The 16,611-nt window shown below is 41.1% G+C and overlaps 1 protein-coding gene across 3 annotated transcripts in view; it reads right to left on the bottom strand.

Annotated features, from left to right (window-relative positions):
• The window catches only part of sec24b (SEC24 homolog B, COPII coat complex component), a 30,674-nt gene extending 14,311 nt beyond the window's left edge, over positions 1-16,363 (bottom strand). For 2 of the 3 annotated variants that reach the window (XM_040120036.1, XM_040120037.1), the window contains exons 1-8: positions 16,243-16,363; positions 14,867-15,559; positions 14,061-14,222; positions 11,882-12,013; positions 5,883-5,966; positions 4,243-4,406; positions 2,487-2,671; positions 1,863-1,965 (exon numbers count right to left, since the gene is read on the bottom strand). In XM_040120036.1, coding sequence (XP_039975970.1) covers positions 1,863-1,965; positions 2,487-2,671; positions 4,243-4,406; positions 5,883-5,966; positions 11,882-12,013; positions 14,061-14,222; positions 14,867-15,559; positions 16,243-16,336 — 1,617 coding nt within the window. In that variant the 5' untranslated portion in view covers positions 16,337-16,363. The remainder of the gene's footprint in view (positions 1-1,862; positions 1,966-2,486; positions 2,672-4,242; positions 4,407-5,882; positions 5,967-11,881; positions 12,014-14,060; positions 14,223-14,866; positions 15,560-16,242) is intronic. The other variant, XM_040120038.1, reaches the window with a different exon arrangement.
• Positions 16,364-16,611: the final 248 nt, after the last annotated feature.

The raw sequence follows: 16,611 nt of genomic DNA, 5'->3' as shown, positions 1-16,611 counted from the left end.
AACACTACAACTGAAATGATTAGTTGATTAAATGCTTAGTCAAATCGACAGAAAAGTAACTGGCAACTATTCTGATAATCCATCAATCGTTTAAAGGTCCAGGAAGATTTAGTGGCTGTGCGGTTGCTAGAGAGATTGCAAGCAACTGAATGCCCCTCCCTTTCCAAGCATGCAGGAGAACCTACGGTGGCCTTCAGGTAACGTAAAAAAAAGCAAAGGGCCATCTCTAGGGCCAGTGTTCGGTTTGTCCATTCTGAGCAACTGTAGAAACATGGAAGAGGACCCGCTTCCTATGTAGTTATGAAAGGGCTCATTCTAAGCTAACGAAAACACAACGATACTTAGTTTCAGGTGATTATACACTTATGAATACATAATTATCAATATTAAATCTCCTTTTCTGCCAATAGATTCCTTTAAATCCTACACACTGGTCCATTAAGTAATTTTCTCAAGCAGAAACTCAAAGTAATTTGTTGATTCCAAATGTGAAATAATCATATTAATAATAATGCTAATTTGAAAATCTTTGGGTTTTGTTCCGTTTGTTGAGCAAATTGAGATATTTGCAGACATTATTTTAAGCTCTATTTTCTGACATTGAATAGACTAATCAATTGAGAAAAGTATCATCTGTGAATGTAATCATTTGTTACACCCCTACCAAACACTGCCATTTTACAAAATCCCCACATTGCTCATAGTTTTTAAGTCATCAGGTCCCCCTCGAGAGGACGCTCTGTCGCTGACACGAGCTCAGTATCTGCCATAAAAATCAAAGCAAAGCATATTCACAACTGCTTTTTTTCAAACAAACTGTCAGCGGTGCCAGCGTTTAGAGGCGACTGGTGGAAGTGTGGAGGAGAACAAGTGTCTGTTTTACATTTCAAAAACTAATTATCACAACCGCAGAGTTGTGTCGCGTGAAACTGGCTAGCGGTGTAGTGTGAAGTATATGGTGACTGTGAAGCCCGTATCCATGGTGTTACAGTGAAAGCAGTGGCGCCTGGGCATTGACAAATGTTGCATAACCTGAACATGGTTCCAAGGCTGTCTAACTGTTTTACTACTTGAATACAAATCAAAGTGTTTTCTCAATATCCTTTTTTGTTCAGTGAGTCCTTTACGAATGCCTTTAATATATACTTGTATTTCTCACAATTTTCTCCAGCCTACTACACTGCCAGAACACAAAAGAACGGCCGGAATACATCTATCAAGCTGCAATTGTTGCTGCTTGACCAAATAAAACTTCCAGCCACCTCCAAACCTTGACAACCTCCTATCCTGTTTCTCACGTGGTATCAGTGCATCGCTTTTCTCCGTCAGTTCACTCCCTCTGACACCGCGTCACCCAACACGTCTATAAATAAACTCGCCTGTCTTCCTTCACCTTATCATCGTTCTCCTGCGCCTGCCTGTCCCGCTGTCACCGCAGCTGCAAACTGCCAATAAAAGACTCCTAACTGTCTCAGCGTGTTGTGAGCAAACAAAGACTACATAAAGTTTCACATACCACTGTATTCCTTCCCCAGTGTCCAGTTAGTGAAATAGTATAAGAGTTATAATCCGCAGCTTTCAAAAGCCGACACCAAAGTATTGACTATGTCTCACCACAAATCAAGAAAAAATAAGAGTTCTGCAAAAAACTTACAATGCAACTGTTTTAGGCAACAGCGGTAATAGTGTAGTTTGTTTTTTTTAACATAATGTAAATAATGTTTTAATGATTTTTTTATTTCAAGTGGAAAGGAATAAAATTCTTAGGAAAACAGAAAACTGTCCTCACACACTGTGCATTTCTCGGGGCAAGAAAATGGTCTGTTTTGTTGTCTGAATGTTTCACTGTGGTGAGCTCATACCTGTAAGTCTCTGAAGGGGTGAAGGAGAAGGCCGAGAGGGAGCCTGGCCTTGTTTAGTAAAGCCTGTGTCTGGGGGATGCTTGTCAGTGTACACCTGAATGTCCTGATCAGCGGAGGAACACAAGGAGAGAGAAAGAGCGGCTTCGATAACACGTCCACAGAAGAGACAATGACAGAGTCAGAGATAAAGTTCGCGAGAGACGAAAGTATTGTTTTAAATGAAAGAGCGAGAAATTCAGCTAAAACAGAAAAAGAAAAACACCAGCTTCATATGAAAAGGGTTTCATTTTTATGTTTATAACACCCTAATAGTTCTGTAATTTTCCATACTTTTTACTCATCATTTTCTTTCTTTTAATTTCCTATGGTCTCTGAATTATAATGTGCATTACAGTTACATTACAGTATGATTTCACTCAGCGGCTTTTACATCTTTTCAGTTTTGCCTTATTTTGACCCACTAGTTACTTTGGTAGATAACAAGCCTTTATGTGTTAGTAAAACAGTGAAACCGAATGCTGAAAATTAAACTGAATTTCATTGTTAAACAGCAGTTGTGGCCATTTGTGTAAAAAAAAAAAAATTCTACATCCCATTAGCCAAGATCCCCTAAACTTCACTTACTGCGGACTGCAATTGACCTTCTTGAGGTCAGAACTGAGGTTGGGTTCGGGGGCCTCCAAGGGCCTCAGGGGCAGCAGGTTCCTCTCCTGCAGCAGGTTGACCGGCCTCAGGGCCTCCACCTCCAACTCGGGCACCCCGCTCAGCCCCCCCAGGGCTGCAGACAGCTGGGACAGGTTCGGAAACGGCTGAATAAGAGGGACGGAGAAGGAGAAATAGCATCTTTTCAAATCTTGTAATCAATCCGGACTGGTCAATACAGCAAGAACACTATCACTTCTGAAAGAGACGATAAGAAATTAAAATATAAGCCTAACTTACTGCCAAACTGCAATGAAAAGATGAGTGAGATAAAGTTTCCTTAATAACTTTATTTAATAGTGGCTAAAGGATAAAGCTGGCATTATTTTGCCGAATCCCTTTAAACAGCTCAGCTTTAAATGTACACTGCTTTGTCAGTTCAATGTACTGAGAGGAACCAACTAAACTCACCATAATCAGAGCAATGAAGAAAGGTAATGTAACCCAATTCAAGAGCATGTCATATGCTTTTAATACTTTCTGGACAACAATGGAGTTCTACAGCAGGCACATGCAACATCAGGCTGTGGCTATACAGGCAATACTTGTAAGGAGGATAAAATCAAAAACACCAGCCTCATCTTTAAACCTGCAATAACTGATTTTTTTTGCCACTTGCGGGCAGTAGAAACAAGTTGTGAACACAATATTGGCATTATATCACCTTTGAAAATGATATGGCAAACCTCTCAGCAAACAGTTGCTTATTTACATATCCAGTTACAAAGCAAGATTATCATTCATTTGGAGTCATAATTCTGGTCACCTGTCAAATTTAAGTCCAATATTCACTCTCTTTTTGCTCAGGTTTTGGTCTCAACCAAACTCTTGAGAAAAGTGTCCGGCTCTTCAGCTGCTGAATGCTCCGCTATGTTCACTTACTCGCTAACTGTGTCCGTCTCCTGTTTGTTGCTCGGCAGGTAGTGGTTTTAAGAGCTTTTCCTCTGAAAACAGCTACCTACTGCGGCCAAAAAAACGACGCTATGAGAGCGGTGGGAGTGAACCACAACAGTGAAGTTGGAGCCGCACACCTAAACAATGAGCTGAAACTCGCTATAAAGCTCTGTAAAGCCGAGGGGAGCTGCTGATTCAGGTGACAATTCTTTGTAGGTTCATCACTACGAGCGACACCTTTTCAGTCATACTGTTTTCATTTAATCATCTGTAAATTGTTACTATAAAAATATCAATTAGGGCCGCTTTGAAGTACAACTTGGTTGTATTTTAAGTATTAAACAAATACAAAACACAGCAACAAACTGCAGGAAACAAAGGCCTTATTTTCAGTGTCTTGATAGTTTGAAAAGAATAAGATCATAAGCTAGTTTCGTGTCCATTTATTCTACATTTACATGCGGTTTTACAATCAGGAGCAGTGATCAAACCATTGAAAGTAACTAGATGTATCTGACTCTGACACAGGTTGTTAACAGTGCCATCTGCTTACGTGCCACGGTAATGGTTTAGATTGGCTAGGGTGATTCTCGGCAATAACAGCCATTCACAAGAGGAAACTGCAGAGCTTTGAATTGCTTGCCAAAAAATTAAGAAGCAGGTGGCAACTCAGAGGTCTGGATCCAGGCTGGTTATAATTGCTCGCGTCATTTGAAAATAAGAATAAGTGAATACGCAGTAAGAAAAAAAATCAGTCAACACTTCTCGGGAACTGCGGCCTCACCTGGGAGTACTGCTGGTAGCTTGTCTGGCTATACAGGTCGTGAGTGGGGGAAGAGTCAGTGTGGGAGGCCGGCCCCTGCCGATAGGCTGGCTGCATGCTGGGGTAACCATAGCTACCATAGGGCTGAGCCTGGTTAGTGATCTCATTAGAAGGTGGCATGGTATCTGGGGAAAAGAGAGTTCAGCATTGAAGTAAGGTGATGTATGTCTGAAACACACAAGTGGTTTTCAACATATTAGTATGATTACAAAAGTGCAGAGATGACAGTGTGTAGTGGAGGTTGCATATATGGTATTTATGTGGGAAATGCGTATGTGTGAGACACATTTTCTTCATAGGCTTTCACATAAGTTTAGAAGTGTATCACATCACCTTGTCAGTGCAGATACATAGCATCTTTCCCCAGAACCTTTTCCACATTCTGAACTTGCTATAACATGTTTTCATTTATTTTTAAAGTAGAAAAATATGTTGTAATTATTTTGATCCCCAAGCAAGCTTCAGAGACAAAGGGTGATTAAAAAAAGTTTGTGACCTAAGGTAGAAAGAGAAGAGTTATACAGATCTTGTTACAGGCACATGGAGTTCAACTCTTTGTGTGATTATGCAGAAAGTTTGAAGTCAGTAACTTTTGTGGTACAATGTTTCGGGTAATTGAAAATTTCGAGTCAGCACTGTCTTAGAAAATGGACAACATCAGCCTCTGTGCAGTCATCCACTACCTCGGTCTCAGTGGCTTAACACCCAGGGAGGTCAACAAGGACACGGTGGCAAGACTACGGGAGAGCGCCCCTTCTTCCAGCATGGTGAAGAAGTGGGCTGCTGAATTCTAACGTGGCAGAGAGAGCCTGGAAGATGACCCCCGTCCTGGAAGGACAGTCACCATCACCATACAGGAGACAGTTGACGTGACCCATGAGATGATGTTGACGTGATTCTTTTGCTCCACGACCCCTGGACTAAGTGTGTTAATGTAGGAGGGGACTATGTTGAAAAATAAATGTGCCAGGTTTTCTAAAATTGACTCCTTCTACCTTAGGCCAAAAACTTATCAATAAACCCTCGTACTTCCTATTTGGTAAGATGTAATCAGTATCACTTTCAATCAACCTTCTGTGTCACTTGTACTTTTGTTTTTCTGTACTTCTGATCTCCTGCGTCCCAAAAAACAGAAACAGTGACACGGTTTGACCACCGCCAAAGAAATTATCAAGGGCATACCCTGTATGCAAAATGCAGCGTGATACATTTGCTGCTATCAAATTTAACTGTAACTGATGGAAATATTTAAAATTGGTGTCACATAAAATGTATCCAGGAATTGAGAGCACATCATCAACAGTGTTAATGGAGGATAAAAGTGTTGTTGTGTGGATTTCCTTTTAAACACTTATATAATAGAATATTGAGTTATAGATAGAAATATTGTTACGGAAATAGTGATCTACCCTTTACCCATCTTGTACCTTTGCACTCAGTGTGAGTACTTACAATAAAAGAAGCAGGTAAATGCCAAAACTAATACATTTATGAACTCACAAACAAGACAGCAGACCTTGCTTAGCAGTTTTGTACTGTGACGAATCATTGTGTGTGTACATATTATTTAGATGTAAAGTATGTTTATGATAATCATATACCAGGATAGCTGCCCCCCTCGAGGGAATCATAGCTGTTGGGCACCGGAGAGGCACTGCCAGTAGTGGAAGAGGATGTATCACCACCTGAGAGAAGCAGAGTGAAAAAGTAAAACACATCAAGAACTAAACACTGAAATTAAAAGCAAAAGACTGGTAGAGAGCCCTGGAAGAGTAAAGAATGAATTTCAAACAATTAAACAAGGACCCAGAGGACTAGCAAAATAAAAAGTACAATAAAGTACAACTAAAAAAAGCTGAACAAAAACACAAAAAACAAAGACAAAAGAACAAAAAGAAAGGTTTAATGATAAAATGGGATTATAAAAAAAGAGGGAAGGCCCGAATAATGAAGGACAGCAGCTGTAAATCAGAAAGAGGGAAGAAAGGATGGTCAAGATAAAAATGAAAGAACAGGAGGGAAAAAGGGAGAAGAACAAAAGACGAAACATTAAAGAGAATGAAAAGGGGCTTTTTTTTGTTTGACCATGAATTGTGCTGTGGGGAAGAAAACACAATGAAAAGATGCACTTAAGTTTTGAATAAGCAAGCATACACATGTTTGGTGGGGAGCACAGGCCTCTGAGGACAGAATATATGAAGGGAACGGCGATAAACTAGGGATGATAGCTATATGGTAATGGTAAAAAGATTATCAAGATTATGTCTGTGAAGATTCTCAGTCATCCAGGTCTCTGCAGAGCAGACAGAGAGGAAAACTGCAGGAAACAAAACAACATTGTCATTCCCTACGTTGCCGGATTATCTGAAAAAACTCAGGAGCATCTTCTACGAACATAACATCCCTTTGCATTTCAAGCCCAGAAACACTCTGAGGCAAAAACTTGTCCCCCCTAAGGACAAAATACCCAGGCACAAGAAGAACAACATAGTTTACAACCGCTACATAAGCGCATGGCACAACACAGGAGAGCCAGTTCCTCAGGGCAGGACTCAGTAGTCCACCAGCATATTAGGGACAAAGGACACTCTTTGTGATGTACACATTTTGGCCAGAGAAGACCCATGGTTTGAAAGAGGAGTGAAAGAAGCCATCTTTGTCAATCTGGAACAAAGGTCCCTCAACAGAGGAGGGGGTCTAAGACACCACCTGTCAGCCACCTACAATGCAGTTCTCAGTTCACTCCCCAGACAGCTGAACACCCATCAACATCCAGGACTCCTTTGACCTCAACGGCCCACATGATGGCAGGGTGGGTCAACGACTCACTTGTCACCCTAGCGACCCTCAGGGTGTCAAGCGCCCATCCACACACCTTGATGCATGTGATCCTAACGACTCACATGACGTCCGGGAGGGTCAACTACTCCTGCAACCTCAAGGAGTCACGAGTGTTGTTGACCTCACCAGGGGGGTATTTACCTGGAACTCCCCACCAAGTCAGTTAGAACTGAAGAGGCCTTTCGGATGAGAGGGGAAACGTCTTCAAGAGCTTCAGGCAAGTCCAGTTGCCTGAAGCTCCGCATCGCACTTACAGAATTATCAAGACTATGTTACCAACTCTCAATTTCTCTCACCCAGTCTTTGATTCGCTGTTACTTATGTTTCTTACCCACAGTCTATGATCTTCATTCACCCAGTTTCTCCCACTTTCTCCCTTCTTTATTCTCTACGGCACACTTTAAAACAAAGTGTAGCCAGCAAAAGGTGGGGAAGAAGATGGCTAGTTAATGTAAAGAATCCAGGTCTTAAGATTCTTATTATTATTTTTAGTATGAAATAAAATAGAAAAAGTTTTGCAATGAATTAAATGTATTCTTCACATTTGTTAGACCTCAAAGAGGCATGTTGGTTAGTATTACTAAATGTAAACATAACCGTTTACAGCAGTGGTGGAGGAATCTTTTACTTATACAAACTGCAAGTAAAAGTCCTACATTAAAAATCTTACTGAAGTAAAAAGTGCAGAAGTATCATCAGCCAGATGTACTTACAGTATCAAATTAAGCAGTTGTGCAGTAAAATATGACATTATTTGATTAATACTGATGCATCAATGTGTAAGCAGCATATAACTGCTGTAGCTGCTCATGGTGGAGCTAGTTTTAACTATTTCATATACAGGTAGTTTGGTCCAGTGGTTGCCAACCTAGGGGTTGAGTACCTTCAAAAAGGGTCACAAGATAAATCCGAGGAGCCGTGATATAATTAACGTTAGACAAAAGAAAAAAACTGAAGTGATTTTTGGATTTTTCTCTTATCTTTGCTTTTTTTGCAAAACACCGGACAGTTTGAGTATTTACAGAAATTAAACCCTCTTAGTGGTTGAGAGAGAAAATGTCTCTTTGGTGAAACTGGTAACAACTCAAGACAACAACAACAAAACAAGAAGCCCACACCAGACATTTTTTGTGGTAAGGGGTCGAGGGCTGAAACTAGTCGACTGAAAGAAAAAAAAAAAATCTGCAACTATATTGACAATCGATTAATTGTTTCAGTCAATTTTCAAGCAAATAAAAGGTAAAAAAAAAAAAATAATAATTCTAAACCTTATTCAGTATCTTCTGCTTATCTTTGTCATGTATGATAGTAAACTGAGTTGCTTTGGGTTTTTAACTGGCAGTCAGACAAAACCAGACATCTGAAGTGGTCACCTTGGACTTTACGAAGCCATGCTTGGCAGTTTTCCACTTGATTTTTGGCGATTCGTCCACCGAATGATTTATCAACAAATCCCAAAAAGTAAATAAACACACAGCAGATTAATCGATGATGAAAATAATCCTTAATTACGACCCTACAGGTGTCACAAGCCAAAGATGTTGGGAACCACTGGTTTAATCTCAAAAATATGTTGTATTTTCATAATCTTATGTGTTTAATGTAAAATAATAATCTTAAAAGTAACCAGTAACTACAGGTGTGAGAAAAATGCAGTATAGTAAAAAGTATAATTTTTTTTATGGTGGAGTAGAAGTATAAAGTAGCAGAAAATGGAAATACAAGTGCAAGTACCAAAAATTGTACCCAAGCAAATATACGTCCCACTTTAATTTAGTGTTGTCATCCTTTAGACCTGCTTTCATTCAAACGGCTTCATAATTTCTACCTTTAGTTAGTGGTTTCATACATTTCCCAGAAAGCCTTCCAACAACTCAGAGAGACAGAGGCAAGAAACTGATGCAGTGATGCAGTGGCCACAACTCAAAACTCAATAGGTCTAGTCAGTAGAATATGACGTTGGCCTATGATGCATTCCAATAAACTGCAACACCCCCGGTTCAAATCCAGCCTTTGTAGCATGTCATCCCACTATCTCTGCCCTCACATTTCCTGTCTAATGTGCTACTGTATCCTATGAAACAAAGGCGAAATGCTCAAAAAAATAATAGAATTATTTATTTTCAGTAGGGTAGAATATTTGAATGAACCCACTAATCCATGTGGGCCAACAGGAGGGATCAACAACAGCAAACCAAGACACGACAGGCCCGTGGCAGAGAGCTCATTGGACAAGACGGGATCCAATTATCTCTGAATAATCGGACCAGCAGGCTACTGGATTATCTGCTCTGGAGGAGGAGGACACCAGGACAGCTGAGCCTTCTTCCTCCTTCTCCAAGACTCTTCTACCACCACCACCTCCTCCTCCTCCTCCTCCTCTCCCTCTTGTCCTTTGTTCTGTCAGCTCACAGATTAATAAAGAGGGTATTATGAAGAGTAAAACAAATCTATTCATAGTCAGTGTTGCCTTGCAGCGGACTTATTCAACAGTTTTCCATTTCCCTTTACTTCTAACCAGCTGATCTTAAGTTTTTAAGTCACAAGCCCACTTCACTTGCCCCCCGGCTGATTCCAAACCTCGTTACTGATAATCAAGGCTCCGCTCATACAGTAGCTGACAGTGTCCCCCTTCTAATCCGTTTCCAGCAAGATGACACTGATCTGATGGTCTACAATCAGTGTCAACATTGAAAGAAGCTGCACGGAGTCTTTCAATTTACACCACAACTACAGAGATATAGTGTGTGTTACAAGATGCAAAATGTGTCTGACTAATAAATTCAGACTGGCCACCGCTCTGCTATGATAACAAGTGCATTTTGTGTCATTCACTTGAGACAACACTCTTCATTTTGGCACCAGTGCTAGGGTGACTCAGCAGGCTCGGCATAGACACCAGACACAGCAAAGAAAGCAAAATACTGTATGTACCTTGCATGAAACTGTTCACCTCAAAACTAGCAGGGAAGATGTCTCTGGATATTAATTCAAGTTTTTTTTGACAATTACAGTTCACACTTTTAAACAGATGAGAATTACAGCGCTGAACAGAAATGAACAGCAAAACTAGAGCTGATCGATTAATTAAAAATGCCAGATATTTGATGGTTTTGGCTTTTCAAATGTGAAATATTTCTGCCTCTCTGTTGTCTATTTTCTTATAACTGTAAACTTAATATATTTGGGTTTTGGACTGTTGGTCAAATAAAAAAAAAAACAATTTAAAAGATATCGCCTTGTACTTTAGGGCTTTTTGTCAGGCATTTTTCACTGTTCTCTGACTTCTTATGGACAGAAAGATCAATTGAAAATAATAAGCAGACTGACTGATAATGAGAATAATCCTTAGTTGCAGCCCGAAAAAGGGACTGCACAGCCTTAACTGTAATTTGACGACTCTTAGTATTATCATGACCACATTGTATTATCATTCTACAAAATTCTGCAATTCAAATTAATGATTCCAAGAAGAAATTATTATTGAAAGTTTTGTTTTATAGCTTTGAAGAGTTTGTCTGATGTAATGCACAACTCTGGAACACAAGTTGATCATTTACATGTAATTTTGTATCCATTTGAATTATTAACAATAAAAAAAAAGGTATATTATATACATATATTATATATATATTATATATATATATATATATATATATGGTATTTGGTATTTTGTTGCAGTAGACAACTTGCAAGACCGAGCAACACCAGGGAGAACTGGAGTTGATCATGAGGGAGAAGCTGAAAGCTAAAACAAGCTTCTCTTTTAATTAAGTGATGTGCTAATGAGTGCTAGCTTTGCTGACAAAAATCTACGCCCATGTGCTCTCATGGGGAGTGAGTAAGCAAACACTTACACAGAGAACCTGGACCTGGTTGCAGGCTATATTTAAAAACCTGTTAACCTCTGGCTGATGACACAGCTCCTGAGGGATAGTCAGCTGCAGAACACCTGAGTGGTACATAACACGTGTGCGTATGAAACTGTGAAAGCACAGTGCAGTATTATGTGACCCAGATAGTTAAGAAGTGGAAGATGTTACTTTTTCCACATAAAATAATTCAATTTCAGTAACTACTGTGATGTTAGATAGTCTGATGGTCCAAAACACTAAAACAACGCAAAATCATATAAGCATAACAAGCTTTTTTTTCTCCGTTTCCCTCTAAGGCGCTTTCCTGAGAAAGCTTGCCTTATAATAAAAGTTTACTATATAATAAAATCAGCAAACTGATGAAGATGAAACCAGCAAGAAAATCAGAACATGGCTGAACGCTTAAAAGACAGACCGAAATGCTAACCTACTTACCTGTTTCCCTTCCTGACAGATAAAATTTCATGTCAGTTTTAAATGATGGAGCAACAGAGCAAGGTTTAAAAGATGAACTTAACATTAAGTACGAGCACAGACGACTGTGAGGGGGAAAAGGTGGTGAGCAACGGGTGAACTTTGGAAGGCTGTTAAGGAGGCAGCGTGTAGGAAAGGGAAAAATCTGATTAGCCCATAAGAAAAGGGAAGGAACGGCCGATGAGTGGCAAAATGATTAAGAGTGTTGGTAGGTGGAGAAGAAGAGATGGTCGCAAGACACGGATCAAAAATGATGTTGCATGAGTGGGAGATGGAAACGCACAAATGGCAAAAATGATGGTTGTGTTTTTAAAGAAGTGCAAAAAGTTTAAGACATAACTAAAGGAGTTTATGGGGATGGGTGAAGCTGCACAAGAGGGTTTATTGGGGAGGTAAAAGCTAAAGCAGACCTGCTTCCTCATCCTCCTCCTCCTCATCATCATCCTCATCAGAGCTGGATGACGAGGGGGCTGCTGCTGGGCCTGCGGTGGTGGCAGAGGCAGAGCTAGCTCCACTATTAGCAACATATCCATACTGCATGCCTGTTGGAAGGGGGGAGTGGGAGAGGTACAAAAGAAAACTGTCAAGACTGGGTGGTCGACGGCAGACAGGACGGCGGCGATCGTGAAGTGAACTTCATTCCAGGTGATCTCTGCAAGTTATGTGTTGAAGCAATGGACACACTTCTCCCATTCACCGATCAAATTTGCTAGTGGGTTGCCCATTTCTGTCAGACAATCTACCTCGAAGACCACACAGAGGACAGCGCCGACGATCTTTGTTTTCTGTGCGTAACATCTACAGACCCTTAAGCACAATATAAATAGGCCAAGATATTCTGAAATTTCTGGCAATGAAAGAAGACACATTGCTCAGGAGAGTTTTAACATTAACTTTGTATCAAAGTCAACATATAAAACCAGAAAAATTTAAAAAGTTCAAATGAGAAGCTAACAACTAACAATTTAAAACTTGCATGTGCACACAGTTGGGTGTAATGAATGCATCAGCTATGTCTAGATGAGTCCAAGTGTTCAGAGCGCTTGCAGATTTGTCATTTCCTGTGGGACTTTATTTCCCTCAATGTTGTTTTCACAGGCAGAGGTTACTCCCAGTCTGTTGATTGCTCAACAACCCCCCCCCCCCCGCAACTTTGCAAATATGACTGAAATATTTCAAACTGTAACAAATATGCTGCAAAATGCATCACAATAATTTGTCACAATAATCACAAACACCAAGCTAAACATAATTCAATCACTTCATTTAACACTAATTAGCCCCTTGAAATAATTGCAACAATCAAGCGTCTCTTTTAATACATGCCTATTATAGAAGGATGTCCTCTGTTTGTCCTGCTATTCTCTTGCTATGTATTAAGTGTTTTCTGTTGCCTGACACCAATATCACTGGGACAGAGGAAACTGATTTAGAGATACATTGTACTGGGCACGCAGAGTGAAAAAACTGCAGAAATGTTTTGCTTTTTGTCCATTTACACTTCTTAAGATACGCTTTCGCTCTTCATGGTGAGACTATGCAAAGCTTCAAAGACAACTTGCATTTGCAACCAAAATTATGATTAATTGCAATCGCAGCTGGTGCGAGGCTCCTTTGGTCTTAACCTGCTAAAGAAGGTAAAACAGTGAAAAAAATTCACCAGTCACAACCAAAGTCAACCAGCAGCTGACTGGCAAGTGGTGAGCTCCAACCTGAAACCCTCAAATTTGCGTAAGGCTCCCATCTGCACTTTTGAAAGTGTGTGTGTGTGTGTGTGTGTGTGTGTGCGTGCAAGGGATTGCATGTGGTGCAAAGTGCAGCTGTGGATATGTAGACCATACACACACACACACACACACACACACACACACACACACACACACAATTAACTCAAAGCAGGATTTCAGACATTCAAATTGTACATCTAAACATAGGCTCATTGAAGAAGTTGCACCAGACAAGACAAACACCTGGCCCCGGAGAACAGAAAAAACAAAAGCTGTCATTATGTATAAAAAAAACCATGTTCAAACACCAAGGTAAAGCAGGTAAGAACAAAAGTTTTACTCTTCAAGAAAATTTTCAACCAAAATACGAAGATAAAATGAAAGAACACCTTCTCAGACTAATGCACTAGTGTGGTGTGTCTTCCCCAAGCTGTGAAACAAAAAAACAGGAAACTCATTGCATGTATAAATATTGACCTTTCAAGCATAAACAAGGGGTTTTAGTCAAAACTTTAACAAAATTCACAGAAGAGAACCTTAAGCTACAGTTCAAATTACATTTTAATATTTTAAAAAAGCTGCAATGTATATTGACTGGTAGGTAAATGCACAACAGCATTTTGTCAACTTCCTTTTTGCACATATAGAAACAAATGCGTCCTATTACTAACATTCCCCATTTAAAAAACACCCACACTTTCTAAGCTGTTATTTTTTTTTTTTTTTTTAATCAGTACCAACAGTCTGAACGAAGAGCAGTACTAATGCTGATGCATATTTCTTAACTTACTGTCTGGTGAAGACAAACTTACTAAAATGTTTTGTGTCAGCGTCATTAAAAAAAACATCTGAATCTTGTTACCTTGGTGGTGGCCCGGCGAGGAATGAACTGAAGTGGAGGGGGTTCCTGAGGGCGTTCGGTCTGTGTCTACACCACCGGTGCTGTGAGTGACCCTGCCGTAGGAATCATAGCTCTGAGCTGCCTGGTGGCTTTGGTTGTAGTGTTGGTGGACTGTGGTCTGGGCTGAGGCAAGAAAAGGACACAAAGCAGTGAGGGGAGAAAAAGGGTAGAAATTTCTCACAGGAGAACCGAGTTTTCCTAACTAAACATCTAAAAGCTACAAACAGCATAAAAAGTATTAACAGCTGTCAATTAATGTAAATTAAAATGTGACAGGCTGCTGGCAGTCTTCTCAGTTCCACAACTAACTTTTAGGAATTCTAAATGATTATTTTTGGGTTCACATGTGTACCATATTTTCACACTCATATCGGTTTACACAAACATGGATTTTTGTCGGGAGTCTTACCACAAATGCCTTTCAGGCATGCCTAATTAAGGTAAGTAACTCCGGGGGAAGGAAAACAAAAAACAAAACAAAAAAACCAACAACTTAAAGACTGTTTAACTTTTATTCTGTAGCTAATTTTACAGCTGTGTTGTGCTACACACACACAAAAACAAAAATGCTAATATCACAATCACCCCAAGTGTCCACAGCAGATTATTGGACTGAAACCAAAAACAGCTTTTTTGAAGTTTATATGGGACAATACAGATATTGGACATGCTTCTGCAACACCGAAAGCGATAAACCCAAAGGAATCTGAAAATTTCTCACTTTCCAGCCTGCAGCTGATCAGCCTCAAACAAACACTCACACATACCTGTACTTCCTTGACCGTTGACCGTCGGTGCCATCTGACTGTGAGGACCCACCCCATACCCAGGCGGCACTGGTGTTGTGGAGGCTGGCTGAGAGGCGCTGTACTGATGAAGGGCTGCACCCATCTGGATGGGCAGGACTCCAGCCGTGGAGGAGCTCTGTGACGAACTCAGGGTGCCGTACTGGCTACTCCCTGGCGCCGATGGGTAGGAAATGATGGGGTAGAGGGGAGCTCCAGGGCCACTAGCTGGCGCAGGAACCAAACTGGGATGGTGCTGCTGTTGAGGCTGCTGCGCTGGCGGAGCAGGGTACGACTGCTGTCCATAGTAGGACCCTGGGGTGGCATAGGGTGGATGCAACTGCTGTTGCTGCTGGAATGGCTGTTGGTTGTACTGGGTGTTTGATGGTGGAGGTGCTGAAGAGGGGAGCGTGGCATATGGCTGAGAAGGAGGGGCAGAGCTCAGGGGAGCATTGTATGGGGAGGGTGCTACATGATGCTGCGGGTGGTGGCGTTGTTGCTGCTGCTGCTGATGGTTGTTCTGGTAGTAGTTAGCACTGTGGGCACTGTTCGTAATGGCCGCTTTGTTGGGAACAGAAGTGGAGTTGGCAGGGATGGTGGGGTAACTCTGTTGTTGAGGTGGGGCTCCATAATAGCCTGTAGGTGGATACATGGATGGGTATGTCTGTGCTGGACCTGGGAAAAGGAGGGAAGCAGTTATGTTCAAGTTCAATGAGCTTGGTGTTAAATATTTCTGGTCTACTTCCACTGAGCTTAGTCAAGCCAGCAGGACAAAGCTCATAAATAAAATAGTGAAAGGTTAGCTACAAGCAACAAGCTCCATCAGCAGCTGTTACCTCTGCAGTGAGGGTTAAAACCCAGTTAGCTCTCTACTGAATATGCATCACTCACAGCAACAAACAGCCAGAAATAAAAAGTAAAAAATATTCCAGTGTGAAATTAATTGACAGGTGGTATATTAGAGCTTCAGTATAAAGACAACATTATGAAATGATGGTGCGCAATCTGTCACACTGCCATTATCTTGCTAACACTTAGCTAACATTTTGCGTTAGCTCCATTATCTTATGTTAGCCGCTGTCTCTTTTGGGTTTCAGTGTCTGGGTCAGCTCTTAAAATAGCTAGCGTTAGCAACTGACTAGCTTTAGCTTAAACACTTTTTGTTTTTGCCGAATTTACATATCGACCCAATGTATACTTCACGTTACTGCTAATATTGATACCAGAGGGCAGTTTTGTAAAACAAACAAACAAACAAACAAAAACAAAAAACTCAGCGCCTGACATATCTGGCACCATAGAGAGTTAGCATGCTAACACTAGCGGGCTGGCTAATCGCATCACCCGGCCTGCGTTACCATTCTGATAGCCGGGCGCAGCTCCACCGTTCGGCGTTGAGTTCTGGCTGTAGCTTACGGAGCTGCCCAGGTTTGTGGAACCTGGCGCAGACATCGCTCAGTCCTCCTGTCCTTATTCCCACTGATACACGGGTGAGTAAATACACATGAGCGTCACTGTCCCAAAACCCGGTCCACCCCCCCCAAGAAATGCGGTAGGGAGGCCGCTGCTGGTCAGTGAGGACCCGGGCAGCCTGGCCAGGTCCGCTCGCCTCAGAGCTAAAGCCTCAAGTCTGGATGTTGAGGAGCTTCACTGACTCCTGGCTGTGGTCCCATCACTCCCTCTCGTGGACTTCCACTGCAAGTATGTTACCATTTACTTGTCAACTG

This window comes from Xiphias gladius, chromosome 23 (genome assembly GCF_016859285.1).
Source record: "Xiphias gladius isolate SHS-SW01 ecotype Sanya breed wild chromosome 23, ASM1685928v1, whole genome shotgun sequence".
Taxonomy (NCBI): Eukaryota; Metazoa; Chordata; class Actinopteri; order Istiophoriformes; family Xiphiidae; genus Xiphias; species Xiphias gladius.
This window is presented reverse-complemented; position numbering and strand designations above follow the sequence as displayed.